The following is a 25,611-nucleotide window of genomic DNA, read 5'->3' as shown; positions in this document are numbered from 1 at the left end:
GTTAAGAAGGGTAAAATGACCTCAGACCCTGTTTATTATACAAGGGAAATAAGAAAATTAAAAATAAAATGTAGAATAGTAAACAGGTAAATCAAAGAGGGTAGGGAGAATAGAGAAACTAGAAAACAGCTAATGAGGGAACTGAATATAGTGAAAAAGGAAGCATAAGAGAATTATATGAATGGCATTCTTCAAGAGGGTAATGACCACAAAGGGAAATGGAAAAAGCTGTATTCATATATTAGGAATCAAAAAGGAAAAGGAATCCAAATTCCTACAATGGTGGGAGAAGGGGGTGAACACTATTTAACAGATACTGAGAAAGCAAACCTCTTTAGTAGGGAATTCAGAGATTCAGTAGAAGATTGTCAGGACTTGGAAACCATAACGGAAGATAGAGAGGGAGAGACACATAGGGAAACAAGAAGCTTCTCATTCACAAATGAAGATATTTTCAGAGAAATCCAACTGCTTCAGCAAGGAAAAGCAGCAGGAAGTGATCAAATTACTGGGGAGGTATTAAAGACAATGGGGTGGTATATAGTGCCTTATTTAAAATTTCTCTTTGACTATGTCATAAATACACTGACTGACAGAGCAAATGCAACACCAAGAAGGAGTGGTCAGAACTTTATGCCAATTGCAGGGTAGACTGACGTCACTGAGGTATGCTCATGATGTGAAATGCACCGCTGTGCTGCGCACGTAGCGAACGATAAATGGGACACGGCGTTGGCGAATGGCCCACTTCGTACCGTGATTTCTCAGCCGACAGTCATTGTAGAACGTGTTGTCGTGTGCCACAGGACACGTGTATAGCTAAGAATGCCAGGCCGCCGTCAAAGGAGGCATTTCCAGCAGACAGACGACTTTACGAGGGGTATGGTGATCGGGCTGAGAAGGGCAGGTTGGTCGCTTCGTCAAATCGCAGCCGATACCCATAGGGATGTGTTCACGGTGCAGCGCCTGTGGCGAAGATGGTTGGCGCAGGGACATGTGGCACGTGCGAGGGGTCCAGGCGCAGCCCGAGTGACGTCAGCACGCGAGGATCGGCGCATCCGCCGCCAAGCGGTGGTAGCCCCGCACGCCACGTCAACCGCCATTCTTCAGCATGTGCAAGACACCCTGGCTGTTCCAATATCGACCAGAACAATTACAATTTCCCGTCGATTGGTTGAAGGAGGCCTGCACTCCCGGCGTCCGCTCAGAAGACTACCATTGACTCCACAGCATAGACGTGCACGCCTGGCATGGTGCCGGGCTAGAGCGACTTGGATGAGGGAATGGCGGAACGTCGTGTTCTCCGATGAGTCACGCTTCTGTTCTGTCAGTGATAGTCACCGCAGACGAGTGTGGCGTCGGCGTGGAGAAAGGTCAAATCCGGCAGTAACTGTGGAGCGCCCTACCGCTAGACAACGCAGCATCATGGTTTGGGGCGCTATTGCGTATGATTCCACGTCACCTCTAGTGCGTATTCAAGGCACGTTAAATGCCCACCGCTACGTGCAGCATGTGCTGCGGCCGGTGGCACTCCCGTACCTTCAGGGGCTGCCCAATGCTCTGTTTCAGCAGGATAATGCCCGCCCACACACTGCTCGCATCTCCCAACAGGCTCTACGAGGTGTACAGATGCTTCCATGGCCAGCGTACTCTCCGGATCTCTCACCAATCGAACACGTGTGGGATCTCATTGGACGCCGTTTGCAAACTCTGCCCCAGCCTCGTACGGACGACCAACTGTGGCAAATGGTTAACAGAGAATGGAAAACCATCCCTCAGGACACCATCCGCACTCTTATTGACTCTGTGCCTCGACGTGTTTGTGCGTGCATCGCCACTCGCGGTGGTCCTACATCCTACTGAGTCGATGCCGTGCGCATTGTGTAACCTGCATATCGGTTTGAAATAAACATCAATTATTCATCCGTGCCGTCTCTGTTTTTTCCCCAACTTTCATCCCTTTCGAACCACTCCTCCTTGGTGTTGCATTGTCACTGTCAGTCAGTATAATAGTGTAATACCAAAGGAATGGAAGGAATGCATAATAATACCAATCTATAAAGGAAAGGGTGATAAAAGGAAACCAGAGAACTACAGACCAATCAGCCTGACCAGTATAGTTTGTAAAATACTGGAGAGTTTAATAGCAAAGTACATCAGAGGGATATGTGATGATAAAAATTGGTTCATGAGGAGCCAGTATGGATTTAGAAGGAAATTTTCTTGCGGGGCACAACTGGTGGGATTTCAGCAGGACATATCAGATCAGTTGGATTCAGGAGGCCAGTTAGATTGCATTGCCATAGATCTTTCCAAAGCCTTTGATAGAGTGGAACATGGAATATTATTAAAGAAATTGGAGGGAATAGGATTGGACGTAAGGGTTATACGTTGGATAAGAACATTTCTAAATTCAAGGGTTCAGAAGGTCAAAGTAGGAAATAATATATCACAGGAAGATAAAGTTTGGAAGGGAATTGCACAGGGTAGTATAAATTGGTCCGTTACTTTTCTTAATATACGCAAATGATTTAGGGAACAATATAACATCGAAAATAAGATTGTATGCAGATGACATAATTGTTTATAGGGAAATAAATAACATTGAGGATTGCTCAGAATTACAAAGGGACCTTGAGAGTATCCAAGAATGGGTTGAAGAAAATAATATGAAGATTAATGGAGGCAAATCAACTGTTACAACATTTACAAACAGGAGCTTTAAAACTGAATTTGAATATACTTTGGATGAGGTAGTTATCGCTAAAGATGGCAAGTGCAAATACTGAGGTGTGAAATTTGAAAGTAATTTGCACTGGAAGGGTCATGTTGATGACATTGTTGGGAAAGCATACAGATCGTTACATGTCATAATGAGGCTACTTAAAGGATGCAACAAAGAATTAAAAGAAAAAAGTTACTTAAGTATGGTTCGTCCATTATTGGAATATGCAACCAGTGTTTGGGATCCTCACCAAGAATACCTAATAAAAGAACTAGATGGTGTGCAGAGGAAAGCAGCAAGGTTTGTAACAGGGGATTTCAGGAGAAAGAGTAGTGTATCAGAAATGTTAAATGAACTTGGTTGGGAAACGTTAAGTAAGAGAAGGGAGAAAACTAGACTTATAGGATTATATAGGGTCTATACAGGAGAAGAAGCATGGAGAGATATCCGTGAGAGGCTCCAGTTGGAAAATAATTATATTGGTAGAACTGACCACAAGTACAAAATTAGAAGGAATTTTTAGAAGCGATTGGGGTAAATTTTCATTCATTGGGAAGGGCGTGAACGAGTGGAACAGTTTACCAGGGGTAGTGTTTGATCCTTTTCCAAAATCTGTACAGATATTCAAGAAGAGAATAAACAACAACAGAGAAAATAAATGAAATGTTAGAGGGCATTCGACCAGTGCAGGATATTGTAAATAAAAAAATGTGTGTGATTAAATTAATTCCATCCCCTGGTCTATGGAGTTTGGACAGCCCAAGTAGGGGACTGCCTGTAGGGGTGAAGTACAGTGGGGACTTCGAGGGCCCTGGGACCGCTACGGTAGCTGTGAAGGCCCTTCAGGAACTCTGAAAAGTGGTGGCAAAAGGGGCTCTGGTTAAGACGCAGCAGGTCGTTATGCTACTTAGGTTCCAAAATGGGTAAAATATAAATATGTAAATAAATTTAATGTTAATTTTAATCTTATACCAGTTGTATATTATTATTAGAAGTAATTTCACATACTGTATATGAGTTGACTATGTTTGTAAGATATTATAAGTAGAATTTTGTAAACAATATACATTTATTAAGGATGATGTGTGTGTTTAATAGAACAAATTATTAGCGTAAATTTCTAGGAAAATTTTCTTCGTCTCTTGTTAATTTAAAATTTAGTGCTTGACAATAATGTATTTTAGTGTACCATTTGCCACCGAGGTAGACACCTCATTTGCAAATAAAGAGATTTTGATTTGATTTTGATATGATGTTTGCCGCCTCTGTGGTGTAGTGGTTATTCTCCGGGCCAGCTTTTGAACAGACTAAAGCGGAAATAACGCCTCTTCACACGCCTTGGCTGCCAAATAAACCGGCGCGCGATTATTATTGTGCTGCAGCACTACGACACAGCACAGTTCACCGATTGTAACGTGAGCACATTTGAAAGAATTAATTCATTGCCGTATTCATATTAGTGGAGTACAATGCAGCCACTGCTGTTTTAAACGCAATATATGATAGTAACTGCACCCATGTGGTTAAGACATCTACTGAATAAGTATGGCAGTTCCGCATTGGCTACACCGTTGCCGTAACTCGTGCTGACAGAAGGCATGAAACGCGCGCCACCTTGCCCCTCTCTTACCATGTGACAACACCGTAGGTGTATCTATTCTCACCCGCGTCTTCCCCTGGCCTATCCCCTCTCTTCCGCTTTAGTCTGTTCAAAAGGTGGCCCGGAGAATAGTGTGATTAGCTGCCACCCCCGGAGGCCCGGGCTCGATTCTCGCCTCTGCCACGAAGTTTGCAAAGTGGTACTAGGGCTGGAACGGGGTCCACTCAGCCTCGGAAGGTCAACTGAGTAGAGGGGGTTCGATTCCCACCTCAGCCATCCTCGAAGTGGTTTTCCGTGGTTTCCCACTTCTCTTCCGGGCAAAGGCCATGGCCGCTTCCTTCCCTCTTCCTTGTTTATCACTTCCAATATTCCCCCCCCACACACACACCTCCCAGTTGTATCCCCGACCCAATGTCTCACGCTCCAGGACACTGCCCTTGAGTCAAAATGTTGTATGACCATTGCCAGAGTTGCGTCCAGTTTGGGGATGGATATTCGGAGTGCTTTGAGACTAGACAGGGTGTACAACAAGGCAGCGCATTATCCACACTTTTATTCATCATTGTAATGGATGAAATAATAAAAAGAGTTAAGAAACTCAACAACAACTCTAAGTTTAAAGCTCTTGCCTTTGCAGATGATGTGGTGATATGGAGCGATAATGAGATGAAGTACAACAGAAGATGAATGACTGGAATGCTATATACAAGCAATTTGGTCTCAAGATAAGCAAGTCCAAAACGACAGTATTGCCTGTTAATCGACAGAACATCCGTACTGACATCAGTTTAGATGGATCCAAGCTTGAACATGTCCATCAGTTTCGTTATCTTGGCAGTGTAGAAACAACAGGTAGCCGACCATCTGCAGAAATCACTAGTAGAGTACAGAATGGAGCACAGTTTTTTCATCTTGTGAGAAAACTTGTTTGGGATAAGCAAGTTCCATTAAGAACAAAATTAGTACTCTACAAGAGCTTTTTGTACCAGTTACCACATACAGTCTAGAAACCTGCATCCAAGCCAACAGAAATATCAGCAAACTACAAGCAGTGGAAATGAAGTTCTTAAGTACTATGATTTAGAAAACGAGTAGGGACAAAATAAGAAACGACGAGATACGACATCTTGTCCAAAAGAAATAATATCTTGGTGAGATTTGTATCGAAGCCAGGCTGAAATGGTTTGGTCATCTCAAAAGAATGGACCTACAACGAACAGCTAGAGTGTGGCTTGAGAAGGAAATCCAAGGCAAAAGATCAAGAGGTCGCCCAAGGAAGAGATGACTCGATCGGATTAGAAATGATCTAGCTGGACGAGATCTGGATTTGAGGCAGGTTATGGAAGAAAACCTCTCCATGGGCAGAAGTAAATGGAGAATGCTCATTCACCCCACCTGGAAATCTGGAGCAGCAGGTTATGGGAGAAACCCTCCGTTACCGTTTTCGGAGACGCCAAGGTGCCGGAATTTAGTCCCGCAGGTGTTGTTTTACGTTCCAGTGAATCTACCGACATGAGGCTGACGTACTTGAGCACCTTCAAATATCACCAGACTGAGCCAGGATCGAACCTGGCAAGTTGGGGTCAGATGGCCAGCGCCTCAACCGTCTGAGCCACACAGCCTGGCTTGTACACTTCAGCCCCCATCTCCCCTTGTAAGCTGTATCGCACAATCGCTTGAATGCATTGTCGGACATGTTCAACACTTCAGGCATTGCATGTGTTCGATAAAAAACTTGTTCCACACGCTGCATTGCAGTGGCGTGCGGTGGTTTTGAAAAGTGAGTATGCTGTCCAAAATAGGACTACTAATTACCGAAGGTAGGAAGTACAATTTAACGTACGTCATATAAAAGAATGTAATCAAGCTGTAACCATATAGACTCAAGTGTAATCTCATGAAAATTGAAAGATTTCTAACCAGAGCGTACGGTTTCATGTCATATCATTGGCTTTTCAGGAAACACTAAATAACTAGTGACATCACATCTGTAGATTTAAAAAACCGATATATATATTTTAAAGCTGCAATTAACTTAGTGAGATGTATGGGAATAGCTTATTTATTTCCAATGACAGTGCATAATCCGTAAAAAACGAAAACAAGCGTGTCATTGTTGCGTTTTTTGTCTGATAATTGTTATTTTATTCAGTTTCCTACATCAAAGTGCATAGATGAGTAGAAATCACGTATATTTCATGAATTAAATGTCACTATTATGTTAAAAATCTCCTTGATCTCTTATGTATGTATCAGAAAACTCTCTGACCTGTTACACTTTTCACCCTTGAGCCTGGAAGTCGACTTGAAGTACCTCTGACACTGATGCAACAGCATCATTCATATTACATTGTACAAATAGGCCTATCTCAAAATTGATAGTAACTTACTTGCTACGTTTTTGTCAGTAGTTCTTATACTGTCCACTGTATGCTCCACTACTAACAAAACTATGCATTAAGTTCCTCCGCAAGATTTTTTGTTGCTTTGAGTCTACTTGAATGTGAAATCTAGTCGTCTCTCTCGTTTTGTGAATGTTGTGATGATATTATCATAAAATGTGTCTGTGCTTTTCAGTTGGTGAAGAATTTCCTTTTCTATGGACGGAACTGCCAAGTCTGAAATTCGCTCTTGATTCTGTGTTGACCTATGATAAGTCTTAATCCTTTTGAAAACTGAAAACGATCTTTCAACTAACGCTGTTGTGCTTGCAACAGTTACTATAAGTAAACCCAACTTGTACACTTCAGGCAGTACTGTATTTAATTGTTTGCTTTTCAGGGAACACACTAACTGATGAGGGTGTTGACCATCAAATTCGTCAAACTAATACAGCATGGTAAATTCATTCTTCAACCGGATAAAATCAAACAAGTCTTTATAGGACAGTTAAGATTTTCAAAAGCAGAATGAGGAAAATTACCTTAGTACGTTTCATACTTCAGAGGATCCAACAAGGATGTAAACTGTAATTGGTTTAATGACCCGAATCATTCGTATAATTGTACAACAATATTGTAAAAAATAGAGTGGTATAGGAATTTCCTTGGAATTATCGGATCTTCTTCCCGACATTGTCGTTTAGTTGGTGGAGAGTCTTCGACACCATGATAGACCAGAGTCTCGGTCCAAGTTACGTCGCACTTATTCCCGAGATTTAGTATCTCTCTTTAGATATCCTGAACATTCTGGGAGCAATATAGCACGTCTAAATGCTTGGATTGAAGGACTTTGAAAAGGATATAAGTGAAGGTAAAAATATTGCTAAAAATCAGTAACAAAAAGGAAGTTTCAATGCTAGTTAGAAATTTCATGAGTCCTTGTGCTGCTTCTACTGTATACTGCCCCAGTTTGAGCTTTCATCTAAAACACTCGGAAGGAATTCAAGGAATGAAGTGCAATGTCCTTTCACTATGTGAACAAGACGAGATGAAAAACTCCACCGTGTTGGAGTATTTTTAGACATACTCTTTGCTGTAAATTCTTTCAGGTAATGAGATCGTTTAGAGGACTTGTGGAAACATTTTCCTAATCACGTTAAGGTCTGAACAATATTTTACATTCCTTGACACAGGAATTTGACGGTGACAAAATCAGATTAAGCTTGGATAAACATGGCCTTCGGAAAGAGTTCGTGTACTTTGGTTCTTAATCCACTTGTGTGGCCGGCCATCACACCTGCTCCGTCGAACGTTTGTGCAACCAACCTGTAGTTTAAGTCAAACTCAGTAACAATGTTTTTCAGATGTTCAAGCAAACCACTGGCTGTTCGATCTGCGCTAACATCAATGAAATAAATTTGCCTTTCGTGAACTTTACCACTTTCTGAATCAACGTATCTCAGAGTGGTTGATAGTTGAGACAAATTCATAATGTCTGGAGTCTCATCAAGAAGAAGGGCAACAAAAATAGCGTGTTTTATTTCTGACTTCACTTTTTCCAAAACTACATCACTGACATCACTGCAGTTCCGCGAAACACGGTCGATGCTTCTAGGTGTGTACTTAACGTCGCATCGTAAGTGGCGGGTTAAGTTCAATGCACCCAAATAAGCACCCCTGGTCAAAGAATCTTCACCCTCAGAATGTCCTCGCAATGGTAATTTGTGAGTAGCTAAAAACCACAACATCAATCAATCGTTTGAGCACCTCTCTGTTTCTCCGGACGGTTTCATTATATTGTACAGTGCTTGCAGGCAATTGCGCATCAAGCGTAATATCATTTCTAGCTTTTACAAACGTTCTCAGCTGTAACAGTGCAGAAATGTGCGACTACGATCGCTCATGCTTTTGAATAGCAATGTGCAAGTTACTCAGGTTATCATAACCAGTGTGGGACCACACACTTCCTTCTCTTGCAAAGAGTAAACATGGTCAGCAAAACAGTTTATTAAATTTCGAACTTCCAGCAATCCATTCTGTTTTACTATATTGTGAAGTTTGGAAACGACGAACGTACTCTTGATTTTTGTTTTTATGCGTTTTTAAGGTTGGACATATCTGGAGAAGGTTTTCCAAATTGAACAATTTCTAGTTTCTCACATAAGCTCCTAGAACAAAACTATTTTTCCAACAGTTGTTCAATCACACAAGCTGAGTCAGCTATCGTAAATATTACGATACCGTAGTTGAAAGTAAGAAGAAATTATATTTCACTTAATACTTCTATATAAATACGCATGTTCGCACTCACGACACAGGCTAATTATAAGCACTGTCCACGTTTCATGTTGTATGTATGTATGTTTAGTCATCAGCCCGAAGGCTGGTTGGATCCTCAACAGTTCTGCCATGACCTGTCATAGATGGCCTAGGCATCACTGAAGAGGCGTACTAGGGAAATGAGGAGTGAGGTAGTTTCCCGTTGCTTTCCTCACCGAGCCAGAAGTTGCTATTACATATCAGTCTGCCAAGCCCACAGAAATGCAAGCACCAACCGACCCTATGAGCAACAGTTTCACACCATTCATGGCAGGGACTGGCTGCGTAAGGAATGGCATTACTAGCATCGCTCATACCTCAGTCACTTTCATTTTGTCAAAGCCAAGGATAAGACAGAGACAGATCAATGAAAGTAACAAAATTGCTCTAGCCCATACCAGAAGACTTAGTGCAGTGTAAACACTAGGTCCCGCCAGCAAAGGCATCGTTTCATGTTATTATTGTGAAAATAATTAGAATGTACGCTCCTTCAAACACGTCACATGCTCCACTATAACACTGATACCTACTAGTAGGCACATTTTTCTCACACTGTTACATTTAAGTAAAATCTAATGTTTAATTCTAAAAGGCACTGAATATTCGTACTTTTAAGTTCTTCGCTACTGTCAGTTGTCACTTGCAAGAGCTGTTTCTGCAATAAGCTAAATCACAGTAAATAAGACACTGCTGCAACATGCGCTCGAGCCGGGCAGCGTTGAGTTGTCGGCTCACCAAGCTCGCATACTGGCGCGGTTACTACGCATGCGTCACCTTGAAATCAACGCTGGACAAGCCAAGCGGTAGGTGTGTCGCGTACCCTCGCTACTGCAGAAATTCGCACTGCAGAACTTACCTGTTACATACTGCAGAAAACCATACTGCAGCAACTGAGTAATTACAAAAAATTTTGGCAAGTGACAAGATAAACTTAATTGTTGCACTTACAGTTGCATTAGTTTGTTTACTTTGTATCTCATATCCAACGGGTAAGCCCGGCTTAGCCTGCATACCCACAATGCACGCTATTGCTGCATTGTCCGTAACAGCATGCTTGACTCCACTGTAATCCTACATATGAACTCCCCGCCCCCCCCCCCCCCCTCAATTCCGGCTAATAAATTAAAACAGGCGTAGTTCGTAAACAATCGATTGTAGGACAAATGTTCATAGGAATCCTATCATTTCATCTTACGATTACTTCTCACATGTTTGGGAACAGCCTGTACACGATTGTTACGTTGTGTAAACTTGTTACCGATTATTAAGTCAGATAAATGTTAAGAAAGGCGGTGGGCACACGCAGACGCACTTCTTTTTTTCCTTTTAGTGTTAAGGGAGGACGGTTGCTCAGTTGTACTTCCTATTAAGTCCGGCTTCTTGGCTGAATGGACAGCGTAGCCGCCTTCGGTTGAGAGGGCCCCGGGTTCGGTTCCCGTCCAGGTCGGAGATTTTAAACTTAAATGGTTATTTCCCTGGGTCGGGGACGCGGTGTTTGTACTGTCTCGAACATTTCTGCAACTCATACACTACAAAAACACGCAGTTCCCATACCACGGCAGATGCTGCCAACCCTCTCTTCCTCGGGTTTTTGCCTAAATGAATGGTTATTCAAACCTTAGCTGTTATAAATGACCAATTTATCGTAACCATCATATTAATCATAATCCTCGTAACATTGTTTTATTACCTCCGATTAACATCCCTCGCATTCCTATTCTCTTATACCGAACTAAAGCCTTGCAAGAGCCGAACATATCCTCAGACACTCACGGCACTAAAAGTCATAACGATAAATAATAAATAACTTGCTTTTAACACGATAGTCACCACCACCTAGTTCGGCTCCATGGCTAAGTGGTTAGCGTGCTGACCTTTGGTCACAGGGGTCCCGGGTTCCATTCACGGCAGAGTCGGGAATTTTAACCACAATTGGTTAATTTCGCTGGCACGGCGACTGGGTGTATGTGTCGTCTTCAACGTTATGTAATCCTCATCACGACGCGCAGGTAGTCTACGGGTGTCAAATCAAAACACCTGCTTCTGGCGAGCCGAGCTTGTCCTCGGACACTCCCGGCACTAAAAGCCATACGCTATTTCATTTTTTCCACCACCTAAAAACCAAGTATGAGGCAGCGGCAGGTCAATGAAAGGAACAGGGTTGGTTTTTCCCTCGAACTCAGCGGGGATCCCACCTCTACCGCCTCAAGGGCAGTGTCCTGGTGCGTGAGACTTTTGAGTTGGGGGTATACAACTTGGAAGGAGGATCAGTACCTCGTCCAGGTGACCTCACCAGGTATGCTTGAACAGGGGCCGTGTGGGGGGGGGGGAGTGTCGGAAGATTGGAATGGATAGACAAGGAAGGGGGAAAGAAGCGGCCGTGGTCTTAAGTTAGGTACCATTCCGGCATTTGCCTGGAGTAGAAGTGGGAAACCATGGAAAACCACTTCGAGGATCGCTGAGGAGGGAATCGACCCCCCTCCCCCCATTTAGTTGACCCGCGGAGGCTGAGTGGACCCGGTTCCAGTCTTCGCACCACTTTTAAAATTTCGTGGCAGAGCCGGGAGACAAACCCGGGTCTCCGGGGGTGGCAGCTAATCACACTAACCAATACACCACAGAAGCGCCTAGCCCAATATGCATGCAAATAAGCGATTTGAAAGAATCTAAGAGTGTTCGTAATAGAACGAAAAATGTAATATAATAAATTAATAATGTTATTGGCTTTACGTCCCACAACTACTTTTACGGTTTTCGGAGACGCCGAGGTGACTGAAATTAGTCCCTCAGGAGTTCTTTTACATGCCAGTAAACCCACCTATATGAGGCTGACGTATTTGAGCACCTTCAAATACCACCGGACTGAGCCAGGATCGAACCTGCCAAATGGAGGTCAGAAGGCCAGCGCCTCAACCGTCTGAGCCACTCAGCTTGGCTAATGTAATAAACAATTTTTCCCGCTATGCAGTAGTGTTTTTCAAATTTGTATCTCGCATTCAACAGCACGATTTTCATCTTTAAAAAAACGTTGTAAATAGTTACTTTTTAAACATAGCTAGGACTCTAATAGGACATATTAGTGCCAGTGTAAGAAAAAAAAAAAAGAAATCAACAATCAAGGGATAGCAATTTCAACATGTATCTTCTTAAGACCTACGAATAACGAGGAAGTAATTAAAATAATCCCTGAAGTGAGGGCGATGACAGAGTGTTACGAATAAAACACTGTTTTATTGGACCAATTACTCTAGGATGACCCAGTCAGTACACACTCATACAAATACAATAAATTCATCCATGAATGACAACACTTCACTAATTAGTGGCCATCTACAAACCTCTCTTGTCCTCACAGCAGGTCTCCTGCTTACCGGTATTTACCTGGAACGGGCGATCCGTCTGTAATCTTGATCGTGAGGTCTCACCTTTCATTTGGCTTCGTAGCCACACATGCATCGGTCACTTCTCACAACAGATTCCTTGTAGTTGGGTTTGAACACACGAACGTTGGTTGTCACGACGCTCGACTGTACACTTGGCTCTACTCCAGACAAGGCCGATAACTCAACACGTGCCTGTACCACACACTGAACTACTTGACATACATAACACTCGACAAGACAATAACATAACAGAGACTCGGCTGCTTCTCAACACTAACAATCCAACACTGCTCACCGACACAACTGCTCCAACACTACTACGATAACATCAACTCTAACCTTCCATGACTCCTTGTTCGCGGCGAGCCTGCTTTTATGTCCCTGGTGACGAAGTACTAGAATCTTCGGGGTGCGGCCTGAATAGGTACGTTCTAGTTTCGCTTTCCAGAAAATCCACCGAAACACCAAACGAAAAGCACAATACAGGATGTATCATTACTATACCGACAAAAACTCGGGGATGTTCTTCGTATTATGTTAAGAATGATGGTGCAATCGAATTGGCGGAGAAAATTTTACTTTTCGAGGAAATAAGGTTACCTTGTTACTTCCGGGCACGCGATTCAGATTGACGATCTTGCCGTATTTGTTATGCCAGAGAGCCAGTCGCTGCCTGTTGCTATGCGTCAGAGGAGAGAAGGGGAGACCGAGATAATGCGTAACACATTACAAATCCAAAGGTCACTACTATACCGTTGTGAATTGTGCATCGAAGTAGGGGGATGGGGGGGGGGGGGGGGGGCGCATATTGGACATCTATTGTAATCAAACCATTAGGCGTATAGTTTCCTTCGTTAAGTATTTCATTCCACTTTACAATGTTGTGCGTGAAGGTATACACAATCGTGGGGCGGCAGCGCTGCATCTTCGAGCATGTTAAATAATAAAAAACGTTACTGCGGCCAGCAGACGAAAGGCGAAACAATCCGGTGCATTCCTTGACAGACAAGCGTGTCTTAATTACAGCGTGTTCTTATACTTTGTGTGTAGCTACGGCTGTTTAATAAACGAACTATGGATATTTTCTGCAAGAGACAAGGACAATGCTGTATGAATCGAAGGAGGAAACTTGTGCATACGTGTAGAGCATTATCTCTGTCTCCATCATATACCCCACTTGCCCTCCCTCCCCTCCTCTTCCTTGAAACACGGCAGCGGCTTGTACTCTGGCATAGCAAATACCGTACGGCGATTTTGTAAATTTGAATCGCCCACCCGGAAGTAACTAACCTCATATTTTCGAAAAGAAAAATCTTCTCCACCAATCCGATTGCACCATCGGTTCTTAACATAACACGACGAGCATCCCTGATTTTTGTCGGTATAGTTATGAAACACCGGCCCCGTGGTGTAGGGGTAACGTGTCTGCCTCTCGCCCGGAGGCCCCGAGTTCGATTCCCGGCCAGGTCAGGGATTTTTCTCTCGACCTGAGGGCTGGTTCGAGGTCCACTCAGCCTACGTGATTAGAATTGAGGAGCTATCTGACGGTGAGATGGCGGCCCCGGTCTCGAAAGCCCGGAATAACGGCCGAGGGGTTTCGTCGTGCTGACCACACGGCCCCTCGTAATCTGCAGGCCTTCGGGCTGAGCAGCGGTCGCTGTGCAGGTCACAGCCCTTTCGAGGGCGTACACTGCCATGGGGTTTGGTTTTTGGTTATAGTTATGAAATACCTTGTGTAGGGAGAGGCGTCACTTGTCTTCAGGCCGGCTGGGAGCTTCCCGGCCTGACTCACTCATCAATTCCAGGATGAAATAAGGAATGGAAATAACATGTAGTCTATAAGGACGGGATTTGGCTGTCCATGGTGGCGTCATTACGGGACAAGTTTTTTCTGGCTTCAAATTCGGGTCATCCCTAGTGTCAAGTGAGGTTACTGAGATGTGCTCTTTGAGTGACTGCTTTGAAATCCTTGGAAAACACAGTTATTGTGTGGATTAACCATAGATACAGTGGCGGACAGCCCTTGAGGTCAAAGGGTCGCATGCTCTCCCAATAACTTTTTTCTTTTTTTTCTTTTTTTACTTCTCAATACATTATGTACTGGAAGGTGACTAGTAGTTCTAAAGTGTGAAATCTGGCTTGAAGATAGAGGGTAAAATCGTATATATCAGCTACCGGTCACAGCTCTCATGTGAACTTAGAGAAGACGTTTAAATACGGATCTTGGCAATGTTGCTTGGTGAAGAGACCTGCTGTAATGAGGGAGCCCCGGGCACAAGCAAACTGTAACCGAGAGGGGTCTGTGGGCAAAAGAACGCTGCATAGTTCACTGACTTGTATTTACGAATGTGCTATTATTGAAAATAATACTATAAACAGGTATTTCTCTATATTAAATAAATTAAAGACATTCCTGAGAAGAACGGTAAAAATGCGCTCGCTGTGATTGAGAGATTTGCTACAGGTAAAGAAAGGAGGGGTAAATCTGACATAAGTGTTAATGATAAGGTAAACCTAGATGTATTTTGACATATGTGTTTAATATTTATACTCGCATGTGGACATATATGTGTGTGTGTGTGTGTGTGTGTGTGTGTGTGTGTGTGTGTGTATTTTAGACATTTTGTCCATGTCTGTATTTACACCATAACATGACCTCCCTATATGAAACTTCACGAGCTGCCACTTAAGCATAAGATGAGAACAATGTGATAATGGCGTATGGCTTTTAGTGCCGGGAGTGTCTGAGGACATGTTCGGCTCGCCAGGTGCAGGTCTTTTGAATTGACTCCCGTAGGCGACCTGCGCGTCATGATGAGGATGAAATGGTGATGAAGACGACACATACACCCAGTCCCTGTGCCAGCGAAATTAACCAATGATGGTTAAAATTCCCGACCCTGCCGGGAATCGAACCCGGGACCCCTGTGGCCAAAGGCCAGCACGCTAACCATTTAGCCATGGAGCCGGACGATAATCACTGTGTTTTTATAACTTTCAGACTGTGGTGAGTGCTAACCCACACATTGGCCATCTTCACCGTGGCACGGAGAAGCTCATGGAATACAAGACATACACGCAGGGATTACCCTACATGGACCGTTTAGATTATGTGTCTGCGATGAGCAACGAACACGGGTACTGCATGGCTATCGAGAAGTTGCTGAACATAGAGGTACCTCGGAGGGGCAAGTACATACGCAGTAAGTATGTTGTAACTTAAGTTGAATTCAGTGAATCACTGGCGTAGCGTCAGTGGAGACATTGATACTGAGTCCACCAACATAAATAAATAAATAAATAAATAAATAAATAAATAAATAAATAAATAAATAAATAAATAAATAAATAAATAAATAAATAAATACATATAGTGTCTATCAAATTAAAAAAGACCTATTATTGTTCTTACTCCTACTACTTCGTCGACATGAGACCTGTGTCGGTGCGACGAAACAAAATAAAACTGTTGCTACGAAGGTCGATCAAATATAAACGGAATTTTTGTTCCTGAACATCAACAGTTGGTAGGATTGGCCCGCGCTTCTGCTATGCTTAGGTGGGACCGTTAGGAGTGGGGAGAGCGTGCTGTTAGATATTTCCCGTCGTTTCATCAGTAACGCTCACGATGTCGGAGCAACAGGTGCACCCCTCCATTGCGCAACGCATAATTATAAAATGTCTTGCTCGTGAAGGAGTTACAGCGAAGGAAATTTGCAAGAGATTGACTTGCCACTTCTGTGATCGAACATTGTCAAGGGCGCATGTGTTTGTGTGGCATAAAAAGTTCAAGGAAGGACGAGAACGTGTGGAAAGTCAACAACATGATTGCCGTACTCGGACCAACATTGCAAGCGAAAACATTCGTGCGATTAAAGGCATTATTGACGACAGGCGACAGTATCAGAAATTGCAGAACATGTCGGAATCAGTTATAGGAGCTGTCAAGCAATCATCACAAACGACCTACAGTTCCGCAAAGTGTGTTCCAGATGGGCCGAAAATCTGAAGTTGAAACGTTCGGAGGTCTGTCAGAGGCTTACAGCAAGGTTTGCGGAAGAAGGGGATGATTTTTGAGTCGGATCGTCACCTGAGACGAAACATGGGTCCACCACTACACTCGCAAATCCAAAGAAGCCGGTAAGGAGTAGCGGAGGAAAGAGGAGGTAGGACCAGTGAAAACCAAGACTCGACTGTCAGCTGGCAAGGTTCTTGGAACCGTTTTTTTTTCGATCGGCGAGGCATTTTGCTGATAGATTTTTTGCATGAGCGACGCAAAATCAATGCTCCTTACTACTGCGAGCTGTTGATCAAGACGAGGGTTGCATATCGCCGCAAAAGACGAGATCAACCGATTCTACAGGTCATCCTCCTCCACGACAATGCGCGGCCCCATACTGCAGCTCTAACTGTCTCCAAGCTACAGGAAATGCACTGGACTACACTGGATCATCCACCTTACAGTCCGGACTTATCGCCCTACGATTTCCATTTGTTCGGACCGCTTAAAGAAGTTCTAGGAGGGCAACGATTTGAAGATGACGAGAGTGTGGAAGACTTCGTGCGCAACTGGCTGGTGACACAACCCTGTTCTTTTTACGATGAGGGCATTAAAAAGCTGCCCATACGCTGGGAAAAATGCATTTCCAAAGCAGGAAACTATGTGGAAAAATAAATTGTATTGCCTTGTGTTTTTCAATGAATGAATTTAAATAAAAAAATAAAAAAATATTTGATCCCCCTCGTATTATTGTCTACTGGTGCCTTGTGCTTAGGCAACCTTGAAGTTAAACGATTCAGCAATGCAGTCGAGTCGAGACTGGAATGGTAGCAGTCTCAGATACTGTCGAACCTCGATATCTCAAAATGCCCGCGGAGTCTGAAAATACTTCGAGTTATCGACATACTACTACGGCCCCATAAAAATTATCAGCAGGACTGTTATTTACTTCCTAATTCTGGACATTGTCCTTTATTTTTGCATGATCTAGAACTTTAATATTATTCGATATCGCACTAAAAGTTTTATTTTGCAATAAAAGCAACATTCTTATTTTAGAATACTTACAAATTCATATTTTTGGAAATAAATCTGTAATTTTCCTAGGGTGACCAACTCTCCCGTATTTCCCAGGATCTCCCGTATTTGACCCTATTTTTTCACGATCTGCCGGCTCCCGTATTTTCTGTCTCTTTGGGTGAATTTCTCCCGTATTTTTTCGTCAAGTAAAACCATTCAGATTCAATCATTTAAATTTTGCGCACGCGGTCGAAATTCGTTTAAACGTTCGAGAGCATACGTATTTGATTCTGTATCGAGTTTTTTCTATCGATTATCTCGTTTAGAAATGACCAACCAATGAGTTAAAACCTCCTTATCTCTTAAACCAATGAGCGCGTACGTACGTACTTCCTTCCTTCCTTCCTTCCTTCCTTCCTTCCTTCCTTCCTTCCTTTCTTTCTTTCTTTCTTTCTTTCTTTCTTTCTTTCTTTCTTTCTTTGTGTTGCTCAGCTGGTGGTGCTTTGGTGTGATTTGGTTTCGGTGGTTTTATTTGCTCTACATCACTAGTGAACCGTATAGGGGCAAGAGTTTACAATATAATAATGGGCAGTGATGACGAAGTTAAAACGCCACCAAAAATGGAAATGAAGTATATGTGTACATATCTTTCGAAACTGTACAAATTTGTACAATTTGCAAAAAACGCGATGGCAAACCATTGTCTGAAGCAAAATCTATTTTATTTATTTATTATTATTTTTTTGCTAGGGGCTTTACGTCGCACCGACACAGATAGGTCTTATGGCGACGATAGGATAGGAATGGCCTAGGAGTTGGAAGGAAGCGGCCGTGGCCTTAATTAAGGTACAGCCCCAGCATTTGCCTGGTGTGAAAATGGGAAACCACGGAAAGCCATCTTCAGGGCTGCCGACAGTGGGATTCGAACCCCCTATCTCCCGGATGCAAGCTCACAACCGCGCGCCTCTACGCGCACGGCCAACTCGCCCGGTGCAAAATCTATTACAAAATATATTTAGGTCTTGTTGAAGTATTAAAAAATTTTTTTTTTTTTTTTTTTTTTTTTTACAAACCTGCATTGCTTTTTTTCTTTTTCTTTTCGTGAACTTTTGCTGTGTTCTAAATCTCCCTTATTTTTGGTTAAGAATGTAGGAATCTCGTTTATTTTCTTCAAAAATATTTGTTCACCCTAAATTTTTCTGGGAAGCGTGTGCTCTCAACAACATTATTACCGGGCGAGTTGGCCGTGCGGTTAGGGGCGCGCAGCTGTGAACTTGCGTCCGGGAGATAGTGGGTTCGAGCCCCACTGTCCGCAGTCCTGAAGATGTTTATCCGTGGTTTCCCATTTTTACACCAAGCAAGGGGCTGTACCTTAATTAAGGCCACGGTCGCTTCCTTCCCATTCCTAGGCCTTTCCTATCCCATCGTCGCTATGGGACGGTGTGACGTGTAAAGCCAATTAAAAAACATTATTTAACAGATTAACCGCACCTATGCGTCCTTGCCAATAGAGGAGTATACCCCCGCACTGTAAACCACGTGCTGGGGGTTAAAAAGTGGCCAAAACGAGTTTTTTTAAAGGTACTGTGTTATATGGCTAATCAACGTCGCAAAGTTCATACGGCTGGTCAGACACTCTGTCTAAAATGTAAAGTGTGTTTAATTTTGTATAAGGAGGCGATTTAAGTTTCTCCTGCAGGAACTAATTTTGTCTTGGGATAATCAAATACGCATAAACGTAATGTTCTCCATATAGTTTGAGTTACAGACAAATAATCACACCTGGGCTTGAAATAGAGTTCGAGATATCGAAACATTCGAGTAGTAGAACGTCGAGTTATCGAAAATATATAACACAAGACCGACTCCAATCCTCAGACCTTAATGCTACTCTCGATCATCCAAAGATGGCGAATCGAGTAGCCGGACATGTTGGAAATGTGGGTTAGTTTTGGTTTGTTGTTATCGTGTGTAGTCGGTGTAATTTCATGAAGTTGAAGATAAATATTAGTTTACATGCAGAATATAAGTATGCGAGTGTATTTATATGAGTCAGTGGTCACGTAGGATCTGTTATTTTACGCAGTAATGTGAGAATGTGTTCGTTTTGATCGTGTTGTGAACCAGGTTTAAGTCGAACTACGGCAATGCCTCTCATACAACTATTCTTAAGTTTTCTACGGAATAAAACATTAAGAGAGAAATGGATTAGGAATGTACATCGTGATTATTTTGAAGTCGATAACAAACAATAGTGTGCATATATCATTTTGAAAATAAGTCTAGGGTTAGGGAAGATTTTTCCCTAATTCCAAACGATGAACTTATTCGTGTTCCTCGAAAAAGATTAATTTAGATAGAATATAATTCATATGGCAATGTTCCGTCAGTGTCTATGTGCTTCAAAGTGTCGAGTGTTTTAGATGCAAGTATATTTTACAATAATCTGTGCTTGTCTGCAAAAATGTTTGGCTAGATCTTGGAGTATAACAATACTTATAAGTGTAACAGATGGAGCAATCTGTATACTGTTACATAGAAGAAATAGTGACTTGGAGGGATTAGCTGGGTTTGTCACGCAGGGTTTTAAACTACCAACAACTTCCGATTCATGCTGTGTTTGTTTTCAAGCAGACTACACCGAACTGCAGCTCTTCCATATGGTTAAACATCCATGTTAAGAGGCAATAGTTTTTGCACTTGATGTTCTTTAATGGGTAAACACCTATTATATCTTTAGTGTCTGAACGTTTCATTACTAAGGTTACCATCATTGTGAGTAGTGCTGCTATGTCATATGTCAACATTATGTTAGCATTACCAGAGCCGTTCATTGGGTTAACATAATCATTTCGGGTATACTTGGGCTGAGTGGCTCAGACTGTTAAGGCGCTGGCCTTCTGACCCCAAGTTGGCAGGTTCGATCCTGCATCAATCTGGTGATATTTGAAAGTGCTCAAATACGTCAGCCACGTGTCCGTAGATTTACTGGCGTGTAAAAATACTCCTGCGGGACTAAATTCTGGCACTTCGGCGTATTCGAAAACCGTAAAATAGGTAGTTAGTGGGACGTGAAGCCAATAAAATTATTATTTCGTCTTTCATTGGTTTCTGAACATAAGTAATTCCACCACTTCAAAACTGAGACAAGAAATTATGTTTCATAGTTCACATGAGAGCGAATACATTGAAGAATTTCGCACCTCACTTTATTTTGAAATATTCAAAATGATGTTATAAACATAATTTTAACAGTTTTATAATGTATTTTCATCTATCCAGCGAAGTGAAATACAAAGAGAAAAAGTTATTTGATTAATTGAAATTTCTAAACAATCAGGTTGTTGTTCTCTTTTCTAGTATAATATATGTGATTCTAGTTGATTATATGTGGCGCGTATTTGCCGGCGAAGGGTTTTCATACTTGGAAAGGTGATTTTTACCTATGATGTTATATTTATCATGTTAAATTACCGCCGTTTGTATAATCTGTACGTGATACTTTCGTGTTACCCAATAGCAGGAGTCCGGCTACTTCGACCGCCATGTTTTTTTAATATTACGGTCTGAGGATTGGAGTTGGTCTTGTATAACTCATGAATTATATAGGATTCCGTCGCGAAGCGAAAATTCCTTCGAGATATATAGGAAATTCGAGTTACAGAAGTTCAATTTATAGGAGATAAGTTTATCTTTTCTACTATCCCGACCTGCTTGCTGAGGGAAAGGAGGTTTATCTTGCAAAAGTGGGATAAGACTCAGCATCTAAGACTGGAGGGTGTTTTAAATATACATTTGTCATAGCGTCGTTGCGTCTAGAAAAACCTCTATGTGATAATATTTCAGCTTAGAACTCTGACCAGAAAGATTCTGTTATCTAAGGTTCAGTATTGCATGAACTATATCAACGGATTTTCGTTTTAACATTCTTCAGTCACTTTTTTGACATGTATAGTGCAGTGGTGATCGCGTTTCTGTGGTGCAAGTGTTAACTAAGTGGTTTAATGTTTTGAGTTATGGACGATTCTACTGACTTAAATTCGCTTAATTTCAAGAGATTATTTCTAAGCACTTTGATAAAATTATGATAGGTCTACCCTATTGATATTTAAAAAATCTAAGTTCAAGTTAATTTTAATAATAATACCAGTAAATAATAAAAATAATAGATAGACAATAAGTCATAATACATTTCAAATAGTTAAATTATTTTATTTAACATTAAACTATTGAATAAATATTTGTACAGTATATGGAACTGTATAAATAATTCCAAGTATACATTTTTAAAAAACAATAGTGGTTCCTGTGTGGTGCCGCCGCGCCTTTGAAGCTGTGGTTGCCCCATAGGGACGTCGAGGAGTGGTATAGAACGTTCTCACTTCACGGTGCTCTTGCTAAATTAAGATATCGCAAGGTGCCCCAGATCAAAGTATGCCTAATAATTACACATCACTAGTGCGATTAGGTAAATTAGATTGAAACTGAAACACGTATCATACACAACAAAAAGTATAATAAACATACATTGATAAATTCAACTAATCGTAATTTGTGTGACGAATGAGTTCAACGAATTGTCGGATCAAGCTGCGAAATGAGCTGTACTTCTATCACCTAGACCTTTGAATATACTTGTTAGGGGTATTTGATCTCAGCTTCGCCGAACCAATCTTGGCGTCCTGGGTATCGGAGTGGCTATCTAAGCTCGCAACAAAAAGAAAACAACTGTGGTGTGGCGTTCCTCTTTGCGGTCTACACGGAGAGAGGCCGTAGTTTCGTGTAGGCTGAGGTTAGGTCATAGAAGATCTGTGCAACCTTCTATAAAGAGGGAAGGCCACCCAGCATGTTCATATGGGGCCGCATTCATCGTGGACGACTTCCTCACTTAGTACGTCTATCTCCATGAACTAAGACGGAACTTTGGCCTGCAGAGAACACTCGAACTCATATTAGTCGATGATGAGAATACTGCTGATCGCGTCATTCGCTGTATATGTGAGAGTGGATTAACTAAGTACATTTTAATTTCAAGTAATATGTTACTCAGGGAGTGTTCCCTTTTGACATGTTCGTTTTCATTCGGTCTTTTGTTAACCATTCATGTGTTTTTCTTTCCTTCATTTTCAAAATTCCGTCGTTGAAAACATAATGTATATTTCTTTTAAAATTTTGTTTCTATTTAGTTAAGAGAAGATGGTTGCCTATTAAGTGGGGATGCAATAGGAAACGTAAGCTTTATTATTTAAAGAAAAACCATTACAACCATAGTTATTGAATTTAAGGTATGAAATTGTGAGTGTGTGTACCGATAAATGTAATAAATGAAAAAAATATGTAAGGTATGTAAATAAATATTATAAAATACTTAACAGTTATGCCCTTTTTCCATGAAAGCTATAGCAGGAATTCTAATCATGCAATTAATTTGAAATTGGTTTCAAATATTCAATATATGCATTAAAAATTTGGTTACCTTATTCAAATATGATAAATGCTTGCCTTTTCAAAAAATATATTAATCCCGGAGCTATAATTTTTTCACGAGTTGTTCATTACACATTGTGGAACATATGGAACTATAATTGTAATGATTACTTATTTAAATGTTTATTTATTGGGTATTATGCGACAAAAATGTCTTATTTTTGTAGTAATAAGCTGAACATTTTAATATTAAGAACTAATATATGTCTTCTATAACTTACTATAAAATGTATACAATGTAAATTGTAAATGTAAATGTAAATTGTAGATTGTAAATTGTAGATTCTCGATAGCTGCAGTCGCTTAAGTGCGGCCAGTATCCAGTATTCGGGAGATAGTAGGTTCGAACCCCACTGTCGGCAGCCCTGAAAATGGTTTTCCGTGGTTTCCCATTTTCACACCAGGCAAATGCTGGGGCTGTACCTTAATTAAGGCCACAGCCGCTTCCTTCCCACTCCTAGCCCTTTCATGTCCCATCGTCGCCATAAGTCCTATCTGTGTCGGTGCGACGTAAAGCAACTAGCAAAAAATTGTAGATTACAAAAAAAATGTATTCAAATTTCGATTTTTGATACTAAATTCATTACATCCCCTTAAAACAACAATTACCACCACCATAATAATAATAATAATAATAATAATAATAATAATAATAATAATAATAATAATAATAATAACAGTTTGTTTTAATAAAAGAATACAATATATCAAAATACCAAAAAGATTTAATAAACTCTATTGAGGAAAATTATTACAAAACCAATTCTAAAGATTATTACAAAGCCTTTGGTAAACAATTGCAAAAATACAACCCCTCCACATTACTGTTGAAAAATAAAGATGGAAAAATAGCATGTAACAATAAGGAAAATGCAGAAATCATGGCGGAAGCATTTAACAAGCTATTGAACAGTGAAGAAAGTGAAAAGCTCTTATTAACTGATACACATACTGCGATAAAAACAAAACCATAAATATATAAACCCACCTACAGCAAAAAATAACAGTGCTTAAAGAAATGAAGAACTACAAAGCGTGTGGAGAAGACCAAGTTTTTGCAGAGATGTAGAAATATGCCGGCAGTGCAACTCAAACATCCCTCCATATGATATTACAGAAGATTTGGATATCAGAAAAATTCCCAGAACAATGGACAACAGTTATAATTAATCCAATTCATTAGACAACTGTACAGGTTTTCCATCCTTGACTGCGCATATAAGATTTTCTCCAAGATACTATGTAATCGGATTAAAGAACAACTTGATCAAGAGTTAGGTGAATACCAGGGAGGCTTCAGACCTTGGAGAAGCTGCTCTGAAAAAAATAATAACTTTGAAGCTAGTCATGGCATATTACAGAAAACAAAACAAGCCCCTTTCAATAACATTAACAGATTTCAAGAAAGCTTAAGACTCCATCCACAGACCAACATTATTAAAAATTTTAAGACATTTCGGACTTCTCCCAAAGCTAATCAAATTGAACTTATTATTCTAACTAATACGATTTCTAAAATTAAGTTCAGAGGAGAACTTTATGAACCATTCTTGGTAACAACTGGTTTAAGACAGGGTGACGGATTGTCACCACTTCTTTTTAACTCTGCACTAGAGTAGGCCTACGTTATGAGGGAATGATACAAGAACAACTCAAAAAGGATAACATTTGAACTGTCTAGGATTTGCTGATGATCTAGCTTTTCTGGCCAATGATATTCAGGAAACAAAACAACAAATAAAATCTTTAGATGAAATGGCTCAAAATATTGGTTTGAAAATTTCATTTAAAGAAACAGAAATTATGCTAACTCAACTTCCGCTTGCAAACAAAATTAAGCTGGGAGAGCAAGAAATAAAAATTGTAGAAAAATTTAAATATTTAGGTGAAATAATCACATATAACCTGGACGACAAACCAGCATGACAGAATAGAATAGATAAACTGATTACAGCACAGCATGTTACCAAGAATACATATTATAAAAAGTGACTCCGCTATTACCGGTCCCAAGCCCGGGGCCTCGTCTATCAAGAGACGGGGAAGTGAGGAGGGGGAGGAGTAACAACCTCGTTAAAAAACCTGGGTCCATCTGGGTCCGGGTGGTAGCACCCAGTAAGGGCCCCTGCCTAGGGTCTTGAAGGCGGAAGAGGAACTCTGCTTTAGTTCCGAACGGTGGAGAGACCGGAAGAGCCTAGTGGAGTGAACCACGAACAAAAATCAAATTTCGGACTAACAATCCGATCTTATCCTGGAATCTAATTCCTCACTTTGTATTTTATACAATTTCAATTGCAGTATGGAAAGTCCGCTGAATGAAGGCACTACCCCAGGTGGTAACTCGAAAGAGAAATCCACCATTGCGTCACGCAATGCACTGGCACTAAAGGTTCTGGGGAGTCCCAACAACTGCAATCGGACGGTTGAGTCGGAGCAACCTTGGGATCCTTCTAAAATAAAATTCAAAAAGGAATTCTTTTTTGGCACTTTAAATGTAAATTCTCTACTCAAGACTGGTAAACAAAAAGAACTAGAAATACTTCTAGAGAAAAACAAAATTCAAATTTTGGCAGTTCAAGAAACTAGATTCCTAGATGAAAATGTAATAGACACTTGTAACTACAGGATCTTTAAAGGCAAACCAGCAATCAAAATTATGAAGGGGATGCCACTACTTGGTACAGCTTTCTACATTC

General features: G+C 41.2%; 1 protein-coding gene across 3 annotated transcripts in view; it reads left to right on the top strand.

The window, feature by feature from the left end:
• LOC136871778 (NADH dehydrogenase [ubiquinone] iron-sulfur protein 2, mitochondrial) overlaps nucleotides 1-25,611 on the top strand; it is a 99,488-nt gene that overhangs the window by 3,483 nt on the left and 70,394 nt on the right. The window contains exon 2 of one of the 3 annotated variants that reach the window (XM_067145356.2): nucleotides 15,410-15,611. In XM_067145356.2, coding sequence (XP_067001457.1) covers nucleotides 15,410-15,611 — 202 coding nt within the window. Of the gene's footprint in view, nucleotides 1-15,409; nucleotides 15,612-17,928; nucleotides 18,068-20,121; nucleotides 20,146-25,611 lie in introns of those variants that run through there. The other 2 variants (XM_067145366.2, XM_068227212.1) reach the window with 2 other exon arrangements.

Source organism: Anabrus simplex, chromosome 1 (assembly GCF_040414725.1).
Source record: "Anabrus simplex isolate iqAnaSimp1 chromosome 1, ASM4041472v1, whole genome shotgun sequence".
In the NCBI taxonomy this organism is placed as follows: domain Eukaryota; kingdom Metazoa; phylum Arthropoda; class Insecta; order Orthoptera; family Tettigoniidae; genus Anabrus; species Anabrus simplex.
Note: the sequence above shows the minus strand (reverse complement) of the source record. Positions and strands in the feature narration are given on the sequence as shown.